The sequence below is a fragment of the Aulostomus chinensis genome, chromosome 16 (genome assembly GCF_037954235.1).
Source record: "Aulostomus chinensis isolate RoL2024-O1b breed Wild chromosome 16, RoL_Achi_v1.0, whole genome shotgun sequence".
NCBI lineage: Eukaryota > Metazoa > Chordata > Actinopteri > Syngnathiformes > Aulostomidae > Aulostomus > Aulostomus chinensis.
Genome location: NC_141335.1, coordinates 3,392,172 through 3,412,902, shown reverse-complemented (window position 1 = coordinate 3,412,902; position 20,731 = coordinate 3,392,172). Strand labels below are relative to the sequence as shown.

General features: G+C 47.0%; 2 protein-coding genes and 1 long non-coding RNA gene across 5 annotated transcripts in view; 1 reads left to right on the top strand and 2 right to left on the bottom strand.

Moving 5' to 3' along the window:
* Positions 1-1,538, bottom strand: part of LOC147247161 (acylphosphatase-2-like) — a 72,222-nt gene extending 70,684 nt beyond the window's left edge. For both annotated transcript variants that reach the window (XM_086180721.1, XM_086180724.1), the window contains exon 1: positions 1,519-1,538. The gene's annotated coding sequence lies outside the window, so the exon portion shown is untranslated. The remainder of the gene's footprint in view (positions 1-1,518) is intronic.
* Positions 1,539-2,299: 761 nt separating this feature from the next.
* The window catches only part of LOC147247159 (uncharacterized), a 20,251-nt gene continuing 1,819 nt past the window's right edge, over positions 2,300-20,731 (bottom strand). The window contains exons 2-6 of one of the 2 annotated variants that reach the window (XR_015109441.1): positions 15,903-16,004; positions 11,555-11,628; positions 8,346-8,557; positions 5,352-5,437; positions 2,300-3,430 (exon numbers count right to left, since the gene is read on the bottom strand). This is a non-coding gene — a long non-coding RNA (uncharacterized LOC147247159). Of the gene's footprint in view, positions 3,431-5,351; positions 5,438-8,337; positions 8,558-11,554; positions 11,629-15,902; positions 16,005-20,731 lie in introns of those variants that run through there. The other variant, XR_015109442.1, reaches the window with a different exon arrangement.
* On the top strand, positions 13,001-16,112 carry LOC147247160 (forkhead box protein G1-like). Its single transcript, XM_086180543.1, has one exon. It carries the CDS (start codon positions 13,556-13,558, stop codon positions 14,816-14,818), a length of 1,263 nt encoding a protein of 420 aa, XP_086036669.1. The 5' UTR covers positions 13,001-13,555; the 3' UTR covers positions 14,819-16,112.

The window sequence follows — 20,731 nt, the reverse complement described above, 5'->3', positions numbered from 1 at the left end:
ACCTGCTCGCTGAACTGTACAGCGCTGGGAGCTCCACTTCCCTCAGGCCAAGGGAGCGTGTGCCTGGGCGCAAAGCCCTGGAGCATCAAACTGGACTCTGGGGGAGAAGCGGAGCTCCCAGCGCTGCAGCCTCTGGTCCGTCCCCCCTCTGTCTCTCTAGGTACCAGCATCTGTTTTCAACCCACAGTGTGTTTGTTCACTGCCTATAAATGGTTCCGTATAAAGTGTGACGACGTTCTCGCCCCTCACGAATCAAGCTATGGTTCATTTGGAAATGGAAGAGTCCGGAGTCAGGAGAGATTTCACACCTGTCAGTTTAGTTCAGGTCCAACTGAAAGGTCCGGAGGATTGGTTCAGGGATCCAGGAATGATTTGAGTGGCAAAACAAAGCTGCACAAACCTCAGTGTGTGTGTGAGGATTTGGTTTCTTGCATCAAAGGAGTGTCACATGTCACACGGTGCTTGGAAAACTGATCAATCACATCATTTCTCTGGATAAAAATGAATATATGAATGATTTTTCGACATATTATATACCAATAACTATTTTCATGAAGGTATTTTTACAGTGATGAGTCGTTGCTTATTTTCAGGGATGCTGAAATACTTGAACACCCCTAAAACCAGCTTTTGATACTTCAGATTATGCGTAGGTCATCAGTCGAAATGTGAAATCCTCTCATTTTAAAACAGGAAACACTTGCAGAGTTGATCTGACAGAACTAAAAGCTGAACCCGCTGAGACACGCCGAGCCTCGCGGTCTGACCCCGCCGTGAACTCGAGCTGCAGCCGGTAACCTCGGCTAAACCACGAGCTTGGAGGTCAAGGAGCTTACGCAGCACTGAACCGCTGGTCCTGCAGCTGCACCCACATGAATAAGTCAGATACTGTACCCGCCTCATTCGGATCGAGGGTCCCAGCGGCGGCGGCGGCGGCACAAGCCTACATGCTGTGATGCATAATTCAATCTGTTCATAATCTATATTTCAGAGGAGGCTCCAGTGCTTTACACAGCGTTTAGCTGTGGTCGGAAGTCATATTGCCCTTTTCTGTCCAAGTAACACAGCATCAGTGTTTGTACACAGAAATTCCTGATGATAAGCAGCAGAACAGCGCCCACGTTTGCTGCTGAGTCCCAGCTGAAACAGGGACTGCTGATTAAGAGCCGATGTGACTTGCTTGTTATCATCAATTACCACTGAAACTGAGAGAACCTGGAAGAACGCCGCAGCCCAGTTTATAGCCTCATCGGAGAAATATTAAAGCCAAACCTTTAACTGCAACTCCGGAAAAAGAAGACCGTGATGGAAAAAATGTCTCTGTATGAATGGACTTTGTCAGTGGGAATGTGGGAAATATAATAATCTGTGTATGGAATTCAGTAAAAGTATAGTGAGTTGTTATGTTTTGCATCATGGTTATGTGACAACTAGACCATAAAAGGTTCATATAAAAGAATAAGACTTGATTAAAGTTGATTTAATTATTGTGAATGACATCCAACCAGCAGTACTTACTCAGACCACCAGGGGGGAACACCTGATTCACTCTCCTGGATAGCGGCCCATGTTCCTCTCCAGCTCACCTGTAACCGTCACGTCGCACAATCAAAACTTGGGAGAGACGTTTCTGTCCTGAAACACTGAAAGACAAAACTTCAACAAAGAATTTTGAATGAGGACACGTTTTTCTCTGAGCATACCGAGCGATGGAGTAGCCACCGCTCCAGGGAGATCCTGCCTCTCCCCTGAGGGCACCCACCGGCTCAGGCTGACATTCGGCTGCTACCCTGTACAGGATAAGATGATATGAGGAGGAACGAATGTTGTTTGGTTGTTCTGTGCAGCAAACACTGACGCTGCAGCATGGACATAAACATCTCTAGTTTTAGTGTCTGAAAAAGGAAAAATATGCCACCGGTTCTGGCTTCCCCTCCGAGAGCCAGGGAGCAGGTCTGGAGTCAAGTCGCTGGAGTCGACTGAATCTCCTGAGCCCAGAGAAACAAATGGACGGCCATTCAGACCGTTCTGCTGGCTCTGCATCTCAGTCCTGATACGATGGTTCTGTGTTTGAGCCTCGGTTCTCTCTGTGGTGTTTTCCAGCCGAGCGGCTCCGACTCCCCCCCTCCCCTCCCTCTGTCCGTCTTTGCTCGGCTGAACTCTGTCTGAACCGTCACTTGAACCCTGAGTGAACTTGTCTAACCTGACCCATTAATCTACTTTGGATTTAAAGTGAGGTCTACGGAAGCCCACGAGGACCATCTCAAGCTGGTCCGGTGTCAGCAGCATCAGAGGAACCTTCTAAGTACGTGCACGTCAACGAACAGAGGAGCAGATTGCATAAGAGGACGGGGAGGAGGGGTGCAACACGTATGGATATATTTAGTCTGTGACGAGGAACGAAATCAGCTGAAACACGCAGACACACAACCCTGTATTTTGTATGTCAGCAGAAACCAGTGACACAAATATGAATCTGGTTTAACGGGCAGAAAAGCTTTAGTACAGCGGCGTGAGAGGAACCTGTCAAACATGAGCCCTGGCAGTGCAGCAGCAGTTTAAATGACTGCAGACTCGCATTTAAAGGCAGAAAGTGAGTTCAGGTCCAACTCTGTTACATAAAGGCAGAGTGAGTCGCTGGTCACTGATCGGATACAGTCACTCTGTGCCAGCGGCCAGTGAAACAGGGCTGAGTCTGATTAGTCATCTGTCCCTCAGATTACATACGGTCCTCGTTCTACATCTGTGTCCCTCCGCATGGACTCCATATGTAGCCAGGAACAACCTCAAGCTGCGAGTCAAATTCATCGTGAAGCTGAAGTTCCGAGCGAACGCAGCATTCCAAGTCTCAGCTGCGTTCAGCTGCGCTGCTGCTGGAGGCTTGGAAAATGTGTATAAACAAAATAAGAAAACTTTGTTTTCTTTCTCTCCCTCTCTCTCTCTCTCTTTTTTGGCGCTTTCTGACTCCTCAAAGCAGTTGCACAGTCTGAATCCTGAGGGATGCAAACCAGACGTGAGACCAGTAGATCTGGGCAAAATCTACGTCCCCCGATGATAAAAGTATTTTGGAGCTGATTCTAGGTCAGTGGTTGGGTTCAGTCCCCAGGAAACAAAAGGAAATAGTCCAAGAGTACATGGTGAGGTCCAGGTGAGGTGCAGGAGGTTTTTGTTTCCTCTTGGAGACCTGGCAAACCGGATCCGGACCCGAGTCCTCACCCCACTATGGCGATGCTGTTATCTGTGGCTGTGTCTCAACAACAAAGAGTTCACCACAGCCTCTTTGATCTTTTTCCTGATTTCTGGTAGGAGGAGGTGTGGGATGCCCTGCACCGTGGAACCCATTCGTTGCCTTGGTGTAGGAGCGCGTCTGTGCGTCCTGTCTGAAACGTCTGAAACCACCCTGCCACGGGCAACATGTTTTCTTAACCCTCTGTTGAAATAAAAACACACAAATATTAATATTTAAGTATTTTCCAAATGTATGTTTTGGGAGAGGCGTAAACGACCAAACGCTCCCCCAAAATGTCACATATGCAAACTCACGAACATGGATATCATCGCTGGTTACCAATTTAGGTCAGTGTGTGAGCATCCCAAACACCAGGGGTGGGGGGGGGGGGGGTGGGGGGGTGGTGAGAGAGAGAGAGAGAGAGAGAGAGAGAGAGAGGGGGAGGAGGGGGAAGAAAACATCCCAGAGTGAATCAACTGAATGTTTTGATTTGTAACGGACGCTTCTCTGCCTCATGGCAACATGGGAGCTCTGTCACCCAGCCAACCAGACCTTCTTCCCTCCTCCTCTTTCTCTCAATGACGAGGGTGTACATGTTTGCTTGCAGTGTGTGTGTGTGTGTGTGTGTGTAGAACCCACAGGCGGTATGCATGTATGAATGTACTTCTTAATATGTTGTGTGTGTGTGTGGCTGTGTGTGGCGTGGTATGGGAGGAGCAGTGTGTGTGTGTGTGTGTGGGGGGGGGGGTTCTGCTTTAACACCCGGTGCTATTAATAGCTTTAAACTCCGGATGACCCCAAAGCTGCCGGCGAGTCAGCCTGAATTAGTTTGGCGTCTCTCGATGTAACGGCTCCGTCTGCAATAATATCGCCAACATGGAGGACCAGGACCCATCTCCCTGCACTGTACTCTCCAGAGGGAGGTACAGTGTGGCCGCCTCGCTCTTAACGTGCTTTGACAGGAAGTAAGTTCCTGTCCGCCTTCCTCATCTCTCTGCTAAGACTCCCTCCTCCTCCACCTGCTCCTCAAAACATCTTTGTTTCAACTTGAAACCATTTTGCGCTCCATCATGTCAGGACCAATAAGCCAAAATAATCACGTTCGCAGACGACCCTGTCATATCTGTCACAAATAGTTTGACATGTGGCGGATCACAAACCAACATATGTACCTGAAGAGGAGGGGAAAATGGTAAAACCAGGTTGAGAGGTCTTTGAGAAACAGCGAGAGCGTTTGGGATCCTAGAAGATGCAGCTTGTGACGTCGACGGCGGCCGCAACCGCGCAACCTTTGAAACTAAGATGACAGGGGTCAATCAAAGAGCCGCCGCAGAAGTCAAAGCCACGGTGGCTGAGTGGGAGAGGCAGCTCATGCTTGAAAAACAGCGTCGGTAAATGCCTCATAGTGACAGACAGGCTGTCACATCTCATCATAGTTTCCCACAAACTATCGATGAATTACTTGACACAACAACTTCTGTCCACAAACCCGACCAACCGCTGCATCAGTCGAACCGCGAGGAGGGGCTGGAATTCCAGGATTTTAAAAGACAAACGTGCGCTGAACCCTCATCTCAGTGGTTTTCCGGAGTGAAACCCACATTAATCTCACGTACCATTACATCACCTCATAAATTCAAGCAAACATTTTTGTCCCTTTGCATCAGCCTCAGCAATGTTTGCGCTCATCTGCACATTTACGCCGTCACCTCGGAGCAGGCGTCAATCAATCACGCCACAGTATCTCAGCGTTTTATATTGTGTGATAGAGTATAAAGGTTGAGTTGTTTGGTTATTGGAGGGTTCGTATGTCCGACCTTCACGTCACGTGAGGAGACGCACACCAAGAGTTGGTCTCCTTCATGATGAGAGGAGGGAAGCTCTGAACCTGCCTGACAGAGCGTGATGGCTCAAACCAGGAACACAAAACATTCGGATTCACTTCGGACATTTAGGCTCCTAAAAGGTTTCGTGAGGACTTGGTGTCTTTGCCGGAGTGACCTTGTGTGTTTACTGTCTCTGGTGTGTCACCCTGTGTGCGAGAGTGTGTATCCATGTGTTTATGAGTCGACATGTCTCTTTTACTGCTTTGATGTTGACATTTTCTGGGCTAGTAGGTCACCTAACACTTGCTCTCTCTTTCTTTCCCGCTCCTGTGGATCAGGAGACGTTACGTTTCCGTACGCTGGCTCGTACCCACCTGCTGATCTGCGGGAGAGAGAAAAAACAAAACAAAAAAAACCCCACCACATTTTCAAGTGACACAAGTCCAGTTCTGTCTATTTATGAATTAACAGCCAAGAAAGAAAGGTTCCGGAACTTTTTTTAACCTCGTCAAACTCGTAACTCTTTGATTTCGTGGCGTGGGAATTCCAGTTAAAGCAGCAGGTTAGGGTTTGAGGTTTGTGACTTGACAGTTCAACGATTTATGTTGCGCAGAGTTTTTTTGCGCGTGCGTGCGTGGTTCATTACACACAATCCAGACCCAACAATTATGAATTATGGTGCATGGCAAAGGGTTCAGGATAAACATCAGTTGATAATTCTGGATGAAAGTCAAGTTTATACGGCCGTCATTTATTTCTTTTCTTGAAAACACGACAGACGCTGAAATCACCTGATCAGACCGGTTCCTTTCTTTCCTTTTGTTTAAAGGTTATTTTACATCGTGCTTGAAGCAGAATTTCTGAACAAATCGCTTCAAATGACTTGCCAGAGAAATCCAAGCGGGCCCCTGCTGTCTGATCTTGACCCCGACGGTCACTTGCGCCATCGCGTGATGGGCGGCGTTAACCAGTCCCATCTTTACCTTCCAAATTTGATGCAGCCAACGTCACCGAGTTCAAGGTGGAAACATTGACACCGGAAAAATAAAAGTACACATTTTTATGTCGACCAAAAAAATACGCGGATTGACGTCAGGAGAGCTACTTGAATCCTGAAGATTCGCCGTACGTTCCGCCGCATGTTTGTCGTTTGTTGGCTGTTTTCATACAAGCTGTCAAAACACATCACGGCTGCAAACACTTTAAAAGCCTGCTGGTGTCGGCGGGATCTGGGTTTGTAACCCTGCCAGTGTCGCTTCCCATTTAGCTCCCTTTACATATGTCGCTCTCAGTATACGTACATACGTGGGTGGCTGTGACATCATTATTTTATACAGAAATATCATTATTTTATACACACATTAATTATTTAGGAGCCCTGAATTACAATCACACATCAGAAAAGCTTCACTGGTTTTATAATCCTTGCTGCCAAATTTTTCTGTTTCTTGTTTTTGTCTTTCGTACAATCCCCCCCCCCCCCCCCTAAGTTCATAAATTAAATGGAGACATTGAACGAAACTCACACCGGAGCTGCAGAAGAGTGAGGGTATATTTTCTACATCTATCTCATATCCACCTGCTGATGTGGGGGAAAAAAAAACCCAAAAACAAAAACAACACAACATTTTCAAGTGACACAAGTCAAGAAAGAACAGCCAAGAAAGAAGAAAGGTTCCGGAACTTCAGTGTTTGTTTTAAATCAAGCGCACCTCCACGTCCGTCTAAAAACGCTGTGGATCGACCTTAGAAAATAGTTGCCTTTCTATTTTACGGTCAAGCAAAAAAAAAAAAAAAAAAAAAAAAAAATCGGGTGATGTCGAGGAATCACTTTCAGCCGGATGAGTCGTAATTAACAAACCCGGGGGAGCTTTTCATTTAATTTTTTTTCCATCAACCAAATCTGACGCAATCCTCGAGAATCCACATCAGAAATTTGACTGTCGGGAGTTTTGTGCCTCCTGCCTCTCAGGGCTTCCGCAGCTTTAAGAACAAACTCATGTTTTATGCTTTGTTGTTCATTCTCTCAATCAGCATGTTTAATTCATACGCAAGCAAAGAGGACGAGGGCTTGAAATGTTGACGGTGGAGATGCCGAATCACATTAACTTCCTTCTCACTTCCGCGACTTAACCTCCCTCCTCCAGGATCTCCTCTCTTTGATGACTAAATCGGCTTTAACAGGTGAAATCAATCGGAGGATCAGCGCTCCACCAAGACTCACCTCTTCTTAGAAAACAACAGTTGGTGGGGAACTTCAGAGCGGTGTGCAAAAATCAGACGGGGCTGGACTTTAGGAATGATCAAACGAAAGCCGGGATCTGGTTTCTCTGCCCCTCCTCGGCCGAGAGCTTGTGATGGACGAGGAGTCAGCCAAGTTCATGTTTTGCGAGAGCAGACTCATGATAAGCTAACTCTTAAAACGCTGCTCATAAATACTTGTGCTGTTTTGGCAACAGTGCCGTGATCTGTGCAGCTGGTGATGAACTGGGTTGGTGGAAAAACTGACACCACCGACGGCTCTGGAACTCTCTGACTGATCTGCGAGAGGAACCATGACAGTCGGCTCACCCCGACAGCACAGGTGCGGTCTGACCCGGTGCCCCTAGTGGTGGTAATCTGCAGGACATCGTTAGTCTTGTGTGTCTGAAAACTGTTTTCTTGGCTTTGCAACAAAACAACAAAAAAAAATTTTTTAAACAAAAACCACTTGATTTGTTTCAGGTGGAGATCCTTATTTTGGAATTGAATGATCCCTCTTTTTAAGTTTGAAGCAGGCCGACTGTTGAGGGTTCAGGCTGTTTGTCTGCAGCCTCCGATTCATCACGTCTGCTACCTTCAGCACCTGGTTTAGGGAAAGACTGAACGTGAACGTGACTCTCTGGAATTATCCATCCATCCATCCATCCGCCGCCTCCTCCTTCTGGTTTCATCCCCCTTTTACTGACGTCAGAATGACGACTCTGTCACTTCTACGTGAGTGCAGGTGGTTCTCACTTGTACCAGCGAGTGAGAGCCTCCACTGGGCTGCAGGATCAACTTTTAGTCTGGATCACCTGCACAGAACACGCCAGGGAGAGGAGACGTGTTTCTTTTGGGTCACTGGAAACGTTTCAACTCCAACAGGTCCAAGGAGAACTCAGCCGGAGCAGGTCGAGAGGATGGAGGGATGGTATTTCCCCTGATGATGCAAGCTTACTGTGCAGGCTGTTTACCTTATGGTGAGTGCTTAAGGCCATAATCATGAGTGTAAGAAGACACTGAGTAGCAGAAGCAACACACAGACTCACTGCCTCAGTCCGCTGAGGATCCTTTTAAGTAAAGCCGAGCTGAACTCGTCACCGGGCCACAGGTCCTCCAGCTACAGCTGCAGCCAAACATCAACCAGCGGTGACGGCGCACGCTCAGGCGAGGTTTAGGTTTGGATTCAAATGAGTCCTTCTTTGACGGGAACCGAAAGCCAACGCTGCAGCTGAGCGGCGCCCACTCGCAGATCTGCTTCCTGTCAACAACAGCCACAAAACATCATGTAAAAGCATTCTCCACCCACAACTCTTGTGCCTGTCCATCCTCCGCCCCTCCTTATGCAGATTGATTATCCCTGTTATTGATGACTTGTGCCCTCCTACTTTCAGGTGGTAATAATTACTGCCGCCACTAGATGGCGTCTGTCACTCATACATGAATATAGGTCATTTTCACCACTCGAGCTCACCACCGACCTGCTCGATCTTCTGGGGAATGATGAACGAACCGAGAATAACGGACAACTTCTCCACTAACAGAGCGTCGGTTGATTGTTTAGTTCTCGAGCCGCCACTTTGCTGCTTTGTTTGACTCTCGCAGCCTCGCAAAGGTTTCCAGGCAGGCGACTGCTCATGATGTGCTACCAGGCGGCAAACAGTTAGCATGACGCCTGGTAGCACAAGGCGCTAACGAGTGCGACAGGGTTTGGAGCAAACGTAGAGCCGCTCATGAGCGGGAACTTGTCAGACTCCTCTTTTAGTCAATAAAAACATTTTAAATTGCTGAGAAAACGTTATTATAGTTTATTGTTATAGAAAAATAAGACTTGAGCAAATTACATGATGAAAATGCTGGGAGTGAAACTCACTCATCCATTGAAATTAGGTTTTGTTTACATTAACTGTATGAGTGTGTGTGTGTGTGTGTGTGTGTGGAGGGGGAGAGAGAGAGAGAGAGAGAGAGGGGACGGAGCCTTTGTTGGAGGTTCAGATGCAGTTAAACAGAAACACCATCTGGCACAAAAATGCAGCAGAGATTTAACACAGCAGATTGGAGGACTGTGTGTGTGTGTGTGTGTGTGTGTGTGTGTGTGTGTGTGTGTAATCTGGATTTCAGCTCTGTTGTCATACAAAATCTACAGTGAGTGTAAACAAACAGCGATCAGAGAGCTCGTGCGTGTCGGTGTTGAAAGGTGCTAATAATTAAGAAAGGCTTGTGCAAAATACGTTGGATTTTTAACTTTTTTAAACGATTTTAAATTCTGCCTGAATAATTAAAAGAGCCAGTCAGTGACTGATCACTTTATGTGGTATTAATATGTGAGAAGACAAGTTAATTAAACATTGTGTATCTGATTTTTCAGGATTATGTGTATCTTAAATGTGAGTTTATTAAAATGATTTAACTCATTAATTCACGGAAAGTGATTATAAACGAAAAGGGGGCGGAATAAAAGGTTTTTATCCGTTTTTTTTGTTTTCTTTTTTAGTTCCAGATTATTTCAGGAGTAAAACCTCATCATGCAGACTCGCTTGCTGATGTGGAGCCACTCAAAGGTCCAATCAGCCCGGTTTAAGAAGCTAATAATGACCAGTACCTAATAAACTGGCCGGTGAGCAAGTGGCGTCCCGGCTAGCGGTGGCAGCAGAGCTGGATTAGCGTCGTAGCTGCAGGGGCCCTGAAAGCTCCAGGCTTTGCAGGTCAACTGGTTTGAGCTCATTTAATGAAATTTTAGGAGAAACGCAGACATGAAAGCATCAGCGTCGGCTGGAGCTGTGATGTCTGACAAGATCAGAGCAGGGAAGCCCACAAGTGCTCTGAAGGTTTCAGGACCAGTCGGGTCAGTTCTGTTGGTACCGAACCGGAATTCAGCTGAAGTTTTAACTCCAACACTTCATAAATAAAGTTTTAGGAAAAACACTGGAGTCCGACTGAGTTTGAAACAATCTGTCTGTTCCTCAGATACCTTTAAGAGTCAGAGACACTGAGCCAACCAGGGCTGGTGTGAGACAGACAGAGAGGAGAGAGAGACAGACAGGAGGGTGAGAGACAGACAGGAAGGTGAGAGACAGACACAGAGACAGATGGGTGAGAGACAGACAGTAAGGAGAAAACAGACAGGAGGGTGAGAGACCGAGGAGAGAGACAGACAAAGACAGACAGGAGGGTGAGAGACAGATGGAAGAAAGACAGACAGGAGGGTGAGAGACAGACAGTAAGGAGAAAACAGACAGGAGGGTGAGAAACAGACAGAAAAGAGATCGACAGAAAGAGACAGACAGGAGGGTGAGAGACCGAGGAGAGAGACAGACAAAGACAGACAGGAGGGTGAGAGACAGACAGAGAGGAGAGAGACAGGAGGGTGACAGACAGAGAGGAGAGAGACAGACAAGAGGGTGAGAGACAGACGGGGGTGACAGACAGAGAGAGGAGAGAGACAGACAGAGAGGATAGAGACAGACAGGAGGATGAGAGACAGAAAGAGGGGAGAGAGACAGTCAGAGAGGAGAGAGACAGACACAGACAGAGAGGAGAGAGACAGACAGGAGGGTGAGAGACAGACGGGGGTGAGAGACAGACAGAGAGGAGAGAGACAGACAGGAGGGTGACAGACAGAGAGGAGAGAGAGACAGGAGGGTGAGAGACAGACAGGAGGGTGAGAGACAGACAGGAGAGAGACAGACAGGAGGGTGACAGACAGAGAGGAGAGAGAGACAGGAGGGTGAGAGACAGACAGGAGGGTGAGAGACAGACAGGAGAGAGACAGACAGGAGGGTGACAGACAGAGAGGAGAGAGACAGACAAGAGGGTGAGAGACAGACGGGGGTGACAGACAGAGAGAGGAGAGAGACAGACAGAGAGGATAGAGACAGACAGGAGGATGAGAGACAGAAAGAGGGGAGAGAGACAGTCAGAGAGGAGAGAGACAGACACAGACAGAGAGGAGAGAGACAGACAGGAGGGTGAGAGACAGACAGAGGAGAGAGACAGACAGGAGAATGAGAGACAGAAAGAGGAGAGAGACAGTCAGAGAGGAGAGAGACAGACACAGACAGAGAGGAGAGAGACAGACAGGAGGGTGAGAGACAGACAGAGAGGAGAGAGACAGACAGGAGGGTGAGAGACAGACAGAGAGGAGAGAGACAGAAAGAGGAGAGAGACAGACAGGGTGAGACAGTGCCAACACCAGTAACTCGACCAACATGACAACAGGCAGCTGTCAAGCAGCTGCTGAGTGTTTTTGTTGTCTTACTTTCATCTTTGGTTTCTCTCCCGTCCAGCAGGAAATCAGGATGCAGGTGATGGAGGAGCTGCGTCAGGTTCATCCTGAAACACCACAAACACACAGATCACCATCGTGACCGCGCGCACACACACACACACACACACACACACACACACACACACACACACACACACACACACACACACACACACACACGGCTGTGGGGATCCATCCAGCTGGGAGCAAGGACATGCTCAGACGATGGCGTAGCTTCAATATTCACGTCAACGACCACCGAACGTTCCGTGTTTCATCAGCTGATATTTGACTTTTCTCATCTACTGAGATTCCAGGCGGGAGAACCTCGGCGAGCTTGGATCCGTCACGTGACCATCAGTACATGTTCCCGTTATTCTGGATTCTTCTTCTTTTTTTAACGTAACTTTCTTCACGTTCACGTGACTTTTACTTTTTTTGGAGTTCCCAAACTTTTCCAAAGATCTCGAGCAGGAATTAAAATGAAGAAAACGACACTGGACGACTTTATAGTCCCAACCACACGAAGGAAGAGACTCTCACGGTGCCAGCAGACTTGAGTGTCTCTTCTTTTTAATCTTTCCCCAGAGACGCCAGCAGGCCGGCTCATTCGGACGTGAAAATTTGGTCGACGATTCGGAAGTGAGAGACGTTGTCATAGTTTCATTTGCTTAAAAAAACCAACACTGAGGGAAAAAAATGTTTTGAACTGAAAATTTTAGAAACGAGAAAAAGAGATTTCAGAAGGTTGACGGACTATCAGTCATTAATTTTCCACACCTACTGCCGTATAGATTTATTGTTATTAATATCATTACTATTATTACTAGTATTATAATCATTATTAGCTCTCCAGGTCACTTTGCATCAGTCACAAAATACACTGGTGTCACTGTGCTGTAGTACCGCCTGCTGCTGACGGGAGGCGCTCAGGTTACAGCGTCAGACTCGCTGCCTTGGGGATGGGGGGGACTTTGTGTGTGTGTGCGCGCGCGCGCGCGCGTGTGTGTGTGTGTCCGGCACAATGATTTTTTTATCAGTAGACAATAGTGACGCGCGCTCCGTGCTCTACCACGCCCCCTCCCTCCCTCCAAAAAAGACACACACAAACACACAACCACGCACTCTTGGCGTGCACGCGCTGTGTTTGCCGACATGATTTCAAACTATTATTGTCGTGGAGAAAACAAAGCTTCCTGACTGACTGCGTGGACGCTTTTACGCACAGACGCGCGCTTTTACGCACAAGCAGAGGACGGGATTTTACAAACACACACACTCGCGCGCGCGCGCACACACACACACACGGACAGGAGTGTGACGCACGACGCAATTATAACGTTGAATTTAGAGTGGAGTGGAGTGCACGCGCTTAAACACTTGGAGATTAACGGAGAAGCGACGCGGCGACGAGCCGCCGGAGACGTTAACGCGCGCGCGAGAAAGATAGATAGACAGATAGATAGACAGATAGATAGATAGATAGATAGATAGATAGATAGATAGATAGATAGATAGACAGATAGACAGATAGATAGATAGATAGATGGACGGATAGATAGAGAGAGAGAGATATAGAGAGAGGGAGAGAGAGAGAGAGAGAGAGAGAGAGACCCCCGTTCGCGGACGAAAAGAATTTAGAGGAAAAAAATAAGAATTTTTTGTTTACAAAAAAATTCAACCAAATTGGAGAAGCTCCTCCTCCCAGGGAGGTCGGAACCTCCTTAATTACTAATTTCTCCACATCCAAGCCGCCCACCTTCCTCCCTCCCTTCCTCCCCCTCTCTCTCTCTCTCTCCCTCTCTCTCTCCACTCCTCCATCCATGCATCTTTCATCCTGACCCTCCTTTCTCTCTCTTCTCTGTCTCTCTTTCGTTTCCAGCCAGGATAACGGAGGTGGACGAGCTTGGAGTTGTTGTTGTTATTTTTTATTATTATTATTGTTATTGTTATTATTGAATCCTCGAGTTTTTGGGAGACCCGTCACCGGGGATGGAGGATGTAAAAGACCCGCCGACCGTCCACCGGTCCTCCTCCTTCAGCATCAAGAGCCTCCTGCTGCCCTCCAAGTGCGACAGACCGGACTCCGCTGTTGCTGCCGCCGCCGCCGCCGCGGTCATGGGCATCCCCGGGACCCTCTCCCCTTCTCCGGGCTCTGACTCTGAGAAGTCGCTTGAACCCCCGGAGGTGGACTCCACGGCCGGGGTTTTGGACCCGGTGAAACCGGGCAAGGAAGAGCAGGGGGTAGAGGACGAGGAGGGCGGAGGGGGAGGCGGAGGAGGGGACGGCGCCAAGGCGACCCCGGAGCAGCACAGTAACGGCAATAATAGCGGGAAAAACGGGAAATATGACAAGCCTCCCTTCAGCTACAACGCCCTGATCATGATGGCCATCCGGCAGAGCCCCGAGAAGCGGCTCACGCTGAACGGTATCTACGAGTTCATCATGAAAAACTTCCCGTATTACCGGGAGCACAAGCAGGGCTGGCAGAACTCCATCCGCCACAACTTGAGCCTCAATAAGTGCTTCGTTAAAGTCCCCCGGCACTACGACGACCCGGGGAAGGGGAACTACTGGATGTTGGACCCGAGCAGCGACGATGTCTTCATCGGGGGGACAACCGGGAAGCTCCGCCGGCGCTCCGCCACCTCCCGGGGCAAACTGGCGATGAAGCGCGGGCTGCGCTTCGCTCCTCTGGGCTTGGGGATTAACGAGCGGGCGAACAACCCGCTCTACTGGCAGATTTCTCCGTTTCTCTCCCTTCACCACCACCACCACCACCCGCACTACAACGGATCCTCACCCGGGTTTTTAAATCAGACGGGCGGCTACGGGTCGCTGCTGCCCGCGGTGGAGCAGCTGAGCAACGGGGACCTGGGGCGCTCCCTCCTCGGCGGGTCCGCCGCCGCCGGGGCGCTGGGCTTGACGAACAGTTACGGGATGAGCACGTCGCCGGTCGGGCTGCTGTCCGGACAGACTACCGGGTATTTTGTCTCAGGGACCCAACACGCTGCTGCAGCGGCAGCAGGGCCGCCTGGAGGAGGCCCGCCGCCTCCGCCGCCCCCTCCGCCCCCGCACCTCCAGCAGGGCGCACCGGGATTCGGCGGCCTGGCGAGCGGCGGCTCCCCGCAGTCCCTGCTATCAGACTCCCTGAGAAACAGCTCCCTACCGGCCTTCTCCCCGGGCGTGTCCGCGGGGTTCCCCGGGGTGCTGTCTCATCAAAAGAGGGTGACCCCGAACGCGTTCCTAAACTGAACCCCTCCTTCCCCCACCCTACCTCCCCCTCCTCCCCCATCGCCTCTCAGTGGACGGCACCGGGAAGAGGACGCACAAGACGTCATGTTAAGGGCAAATAATAAGTGGTAAATATCAAACTTTGTTCGCAAAAATATATATGAAGTGGAACTTTTGGCCATATTCCGCCCCGAGGTGCAACGGGTTTATTCTGATTTTTTTTGGTGGCATTTTGTTGAAAAGGGACAAAGTTTTGTTACCTGCCGGTTGTACAACTGTAAACTAGACTTGCCAAAGGTAACACTAAGTATATTTCAAGCTATTTATATCTTGTACAAAGATTTTCAGTTCTTCCTTTGAGTCTTTTATTTATGTTTTGTATTTATTGTACAATCTATTTAAGATCTATTTGTTAGTGTATAATCATCAGTATGGAGGCAGCAGGGTGACCAACACAGTTAATAATTATTTATGAATTTTGAGACAATCAAGGAGAAACGAGACAATCGTTTTTGTTTTTTTTTTTAAATGTTTTTGTTTTTTGTTTTTGTTTTTTAAAGCAGGAAAAGCCTTAAAATCAGCAAACACAATCAGGGGTTTGAGAGAAAAAAAACACACAAAAAAAAGCAAAAAAAACAAAACAAAAACCCAAGCCTACAAATCATATCTCTACTCAGGTTCGACCCCGGACGTCCTAATCACTAGAACTAATAAAACTGCTCACTGTGAGAGTTCCTTCCAAACGTCCCAAACACACATTGGATCTGAAAAATTCTCGCTGTTGCTTTCAGTGTTAAAAACTTTGGGTTTCTGTCTTTTTCTTTTTTTTCTTTTTTTTTGGGGGGGGGGGGCAAACAAAAGTCTTTAGATATTAAATTATGCAACTGAATATTTCGTGTGTTTGTGTTTGGTAAACGAGCCCAGATCAGTTTAGTTTGAATATATATGTGTGTGTGAGTGTGTGTGTGTGTGTGTGCGTGCGTGTGTGTAGGCCTGCATGAGCAGGGAGCTCCTGCGCATGTGTGTCAAGTGCCGCTGCGCAAACAAATAACCACCTAATGTTGAAAAAACAAACAATAAGGCTTCCATCCCGTGACCTGCTGACCTGCTCCCGTTCCCCGGTAACAGCAGCACCGGAGGAGGCCTCTGGAACGTTCCCTTCCGGGGCTGGGGGGGTGGGGGTGGGGGTGCGAAGTCCCAGCAGGCCCTGAAACACACACACACACACACATGCAGCTTTTATGAGGAGGAAAACTTCTCTAAGTCACCACGTGTTGGCTTGAAAAAATGTCTTTAAAAACAAGCAGAATTTAACTTTCCCTCCACGGGGATGAGGCTTTTCCTTGAATTTAATCTCGGCTGGAAGCAAATTTAAACATTTCCTCAAGAGTTTTATTCGCCCAAGGAACCGAGATCAGAACAGCGGGAAATGCTTCAACTTGCACAGCACCTGTGGAGACTTTCAGCTGTGGAAGCTTTGGAGCGGTTTTGTTTGGGGGGAGTGAAAGCTGCCCAGGTCGCTTATGGCGTCTGTGGACGGAGCGTCAGCTGACCTCAGCGGGGAACTCCGGCTTTCACCTGCAGCCGGTGTCAGTGACATCACCAAGGCTGGGGATTTAGTGGGAAGAGAGGAGCGGCTTCAGGGAAAAAGAGAGAGAGTTTTGCACTTTTCATTATGTGAACATGCATTTGAACTGATTTCTTAAAGCTGTGGCAGGTCTGATTTCTATGACCTAAACTTTAATTCAAAGTCAATTAACGGCCTCTTGATTTGTAGGAGAAAAATCAGCAAATTGCATTTTTTTTAAGGTGCTTTTTTTTTTTTTTTTTTTGTCAAAGCATTAAAATGTTTGTTTGAGATGTGCGTTTATTTCCCCTCAAGACTGGGAAATAAACGGATTGATTACATTTTAATGAACTAAAAATCACTTGCCACTGAAAAAAAAAACTTTAATACTCAATAATATTACGTTACGTAAAACAAAAGAAAATATCGGCGTTTTTTTTTTTTTTTTTTTTTGCCGTTCAGCAGCCACAATCACAACCAACCGTCCACTTCTTGCTGTTGATGCGTCTCGCTGAGAAACAAACATTGAACGTGTTTTTTTGTTTGTTGTTTTTTTCCCGCTAATTGTAGAATCGCGAGAGAATCTGAGAGTATCGGCGGCGGCGGCATCGATAGCCTGACCTCAGAGCTCAGGTCAGCGCCGGCTGACCTCTGCAGCACAAATCTGTCAAATTAACATCGTCACTGCAAAAACACAGCAAATCAAAAGTCAAGCAGGAAACGCAGAGCAGCACATGATGATGATGATGATGATGTAACAGGAACAAAAACGGCACAGCAGCCGGACAAACAAACACAAATGAAGGAAACTAATCGGTTTACTGCATTTTCAAGGAAACAGACGTGCGTTTTTAAACATAAAAACAACATCTGGCTCCAACGCGTGAGGATGAAGCGGCGCCGCTGCAGATCTTTAAACATGAACGGAGCTGCTCGTCCATGTCGGGGCCGCTCACTGCGAACCCAACCTCTGCTGCTGCACATCAGTGACGCCGATTCAGTTTGAGCTCCTGAAATTTGGGGAAATTTATGCTGATGCATTTTCTTTGTCTGCTGATATTTCAAAGAAAAGCACACCGACCCCCCCCCCACCTCCCTCTCTCCCACCCCCCACTTTTTTTAACTGTAATTTTTTTTACAGTGCAAGACAGGCGACCTTATGTAACCCCTGATGAAACTAAAAGCCACCTCAAGCCCTGAAAGCCAGGCCGACCTTGTCAGCCTGCGCAGCCGCCACACATTCAGATGCTAAGCAGGCCAGCGAAGCCACAAATAAAGAATATTTTAGCAAAATAAAAGCACAAACCAGTGAGTCTGACTGAGCCTGGGTAGGTTTCGTTATCAAATGAGGCTAACGCACACTATTATAGGCTCAGTTGCTGTTGTTTTTTTAATTATTATTATTTAATTCTATCCCTAAAATCTCTCTCCATGTCACTTTTGGTTTTGTACACATTCTTCTGGAGGTTTTTTCTTGAATTTATTTTATTTTATTCTTTTTTGGGGTTTGTTTTGTTTGCACTTTTGTCGTTAGCGTTCACTTGTATGAAGCGTGTACTGTCTGTTTCCTTTGCTGTCTGGTTTTCTTTTTCAGAGAAACTAAACTTGATTAAAAAGGATGAAGTAACCTGAAGTTCTTCTGTGTGTCTGATGAGCTGCAGGCTGCAGTTTCAGGCCCCGACGCTGCGGCGTCACACACTTGAATTAATTCTGTGCTGCGTTTGATTTTACACACCTGGGAAACGGCGGCGGTCGAACTCTGCTTTGATGGGGAATTTATTTTACTCGTTATTGTGACTTTTTTTTTTTTTTTTGCTTTTTAAGGGCCTTTAATTTTTTATTATTATTGTTTCATCTCAATTTATCCTACGACTCAACTGGCAACAGCACAGTAACCCATTCAGTCCCAGTCCTCTTATTCTGTCACTTGTATCTTGATGTTCAGGGCTGCTGAGGGCCACCACACTGTTTCATACCTGATGAATATTTGTCGCCCGTACATCTGCAGACTTTTATCATCTGGGTTTACTTGGGTTCTTTTAACATTTAGATCCGTTCCTTATTTTTCTTGCGGCGTTTGCGAGGCTTCACCTCTTGACGGCCTCACCTACTTTTGATTGAACGACGGTTTTACTTGCAAATATTTGAGGGAGGTTGCTAAATTCTGATGTGTATTATCACTCTTGCCAGAAGATTATTATTTTTATTCTGCCAATAATCCACTTTAGAATATCAGCAATGAGAAGCGTCACATTTGCAGTTTCCTGTCAGGAGTTTTAACTCCACCCTGCAGCAGTCACACTGCTCGCTCCAGAGTTTTTCATTTCTTAAACCTGATTTTTAATTTTGTCATGCAGCCGGCGATACCGAAACCCCTGAAATCTAACAACGTTCGGCTGCTTCAGCCTTCAGATGTGGACGAACCTGCAGGGGACCGTTAGCCAGCTGTTTGACACCGACAAAATCCTGACACATCTGTGGAAATATTTCCAAAAGGTTTTAAATAATTCCTAAAAAAAAAAAAAAAAAAAGTAAAAAAAAAAAACGGATGCGGATCGTTCTCTGTTATTAATTTGTTTTTGCCTCCGCTGAAAATGTTGTGAAACAAACAAACAAACAAACTAAACTGGCGCCCGCAGTCCTGTGAGGGGAGCTCAGTCCTCAGGGCCTGCAGTTATCGGCCTGTAAACTCCTCTTCTGTCTGCGTTGACAGTTGGAACGTCCTGAATTCATTCAGAAAATATGCAAAAATATTCACATCGCTGCTTGGGATTTGCAACTTGTGTGTGTGTGTGTGTGTGTGTGTGTGTGTGTGTGTGTGTGTGAGCGTTCATCCACCAGCATTCAGCCAACACTAAGTTGTACCGACCCCCCCAAAAAAGAGCAAATACTGGATGAAAGTCTGCACCAAAAATGTGGCCGATGAGTTTTAGCATGGAAGCGTCTCATTCTCATGCAGACCTCCAGGCTCCTAAAGCAAGAATGTAAAACTAGCAGAGCAAATATATTTCCATGTTCCTGCACAGGGGAACTCAGAGCGCTCGCCAAAGACAAATAAACCAGCACGACAAGAAAAATCCTGACGCGCAAACATGAAGAAAACAGCTGGTAAATTTAGCTTATTATTACAGGCAAGCAAACATTCTCGTTAAATACTGTTAAATTTGTTGAGGTCACAAATATTCATGTCAGTTCAGTAGTTGGTTAATTATTCTTTTCAGTGAGTTTAGGCCGAAGCTGCTCACATTCTCAGCCTCCAGCTGCCACGTTTGGGGCACGTAGGCACGCTTAAATTCTTCAAAAATGAGCCTGAAAGAAAATAATACAATATAATATAATATAATATAATATAATATAATATAATATAATATAATATAATATAATATGTTTTCAACCTTCTATATCTCTCAGAAATTCTTATCCTTTAAAAATAAATATCACATTGCGCCTTTGCACAGTTTATTATTTTTTTAAATCACCATGGCGACAGTTACCAGGTGAAACAAACACATGTAATCCGTCAATCAGTACTCGAGCCCTCTGGGAGTAACGCACCGCGACGGAAACCCCACGTTTCTCTCGACTTATTTGCCATAAAACAGCGCAGACGGGATTCCTGCATAGCCGCAGACGCTCCGGTGCGAGGAGGCTGAGTGGGGAGCCTCCCGCCTACGTCACCGGCCTGTGACCGTGTGTGATTGGTGGAATCACGTGTCCGTCAATATTTGGGTCGAAACTAACCAACAGACGATCAGGAAATCGCCGGGAGCCGAGGCGACCGTGATGGACGGAGCTCCGGGGTCTGGCCGGTTGGACTCATGGGATCCAGACGAACGGCACCGAAGAGGGTAATTTCGTTTATTTTATTTAATAATGTCACTTCCGGTGTGAACGTGACCTCTGGGTCTGGACGCAAAAGGATTTCTGTCTTCAACCAAACTGCCTCTCATCCTGGGTCCGTGTGAACTTCGGCTCCAGGTATTTCAGACAAACTGAGAAGTTTCTACTATTAAACTTTAACTTTGTGTTGTTTTAAAAGAAAACAAAACCGTGGAGGCGCCAGAAATATTCCAGCACAGTATTCAATGTTTGTAATCAGTGTTTTTAATTTGTCTGCTGTTTCTCTTCAATTAAATTTTTGTTTTGAAAGGAGACCGGTTCATTTGTCATTTGTGTCGATTGTGGAGTCGTCATCCCCCCCCCCCCCCATTTCTGTTGGAATATCCCGTGTGAGTGGACAGAGACGTCCAATGATGACATGACGCTTCAGATATTAAATAAAAATATTCACCCTCCTGCTCTTCCACTTTTGTGAAGTCGTGGCTTTTGAAAAACCACCTTAAGAGTCCCAATAATAAAAAGAAAAG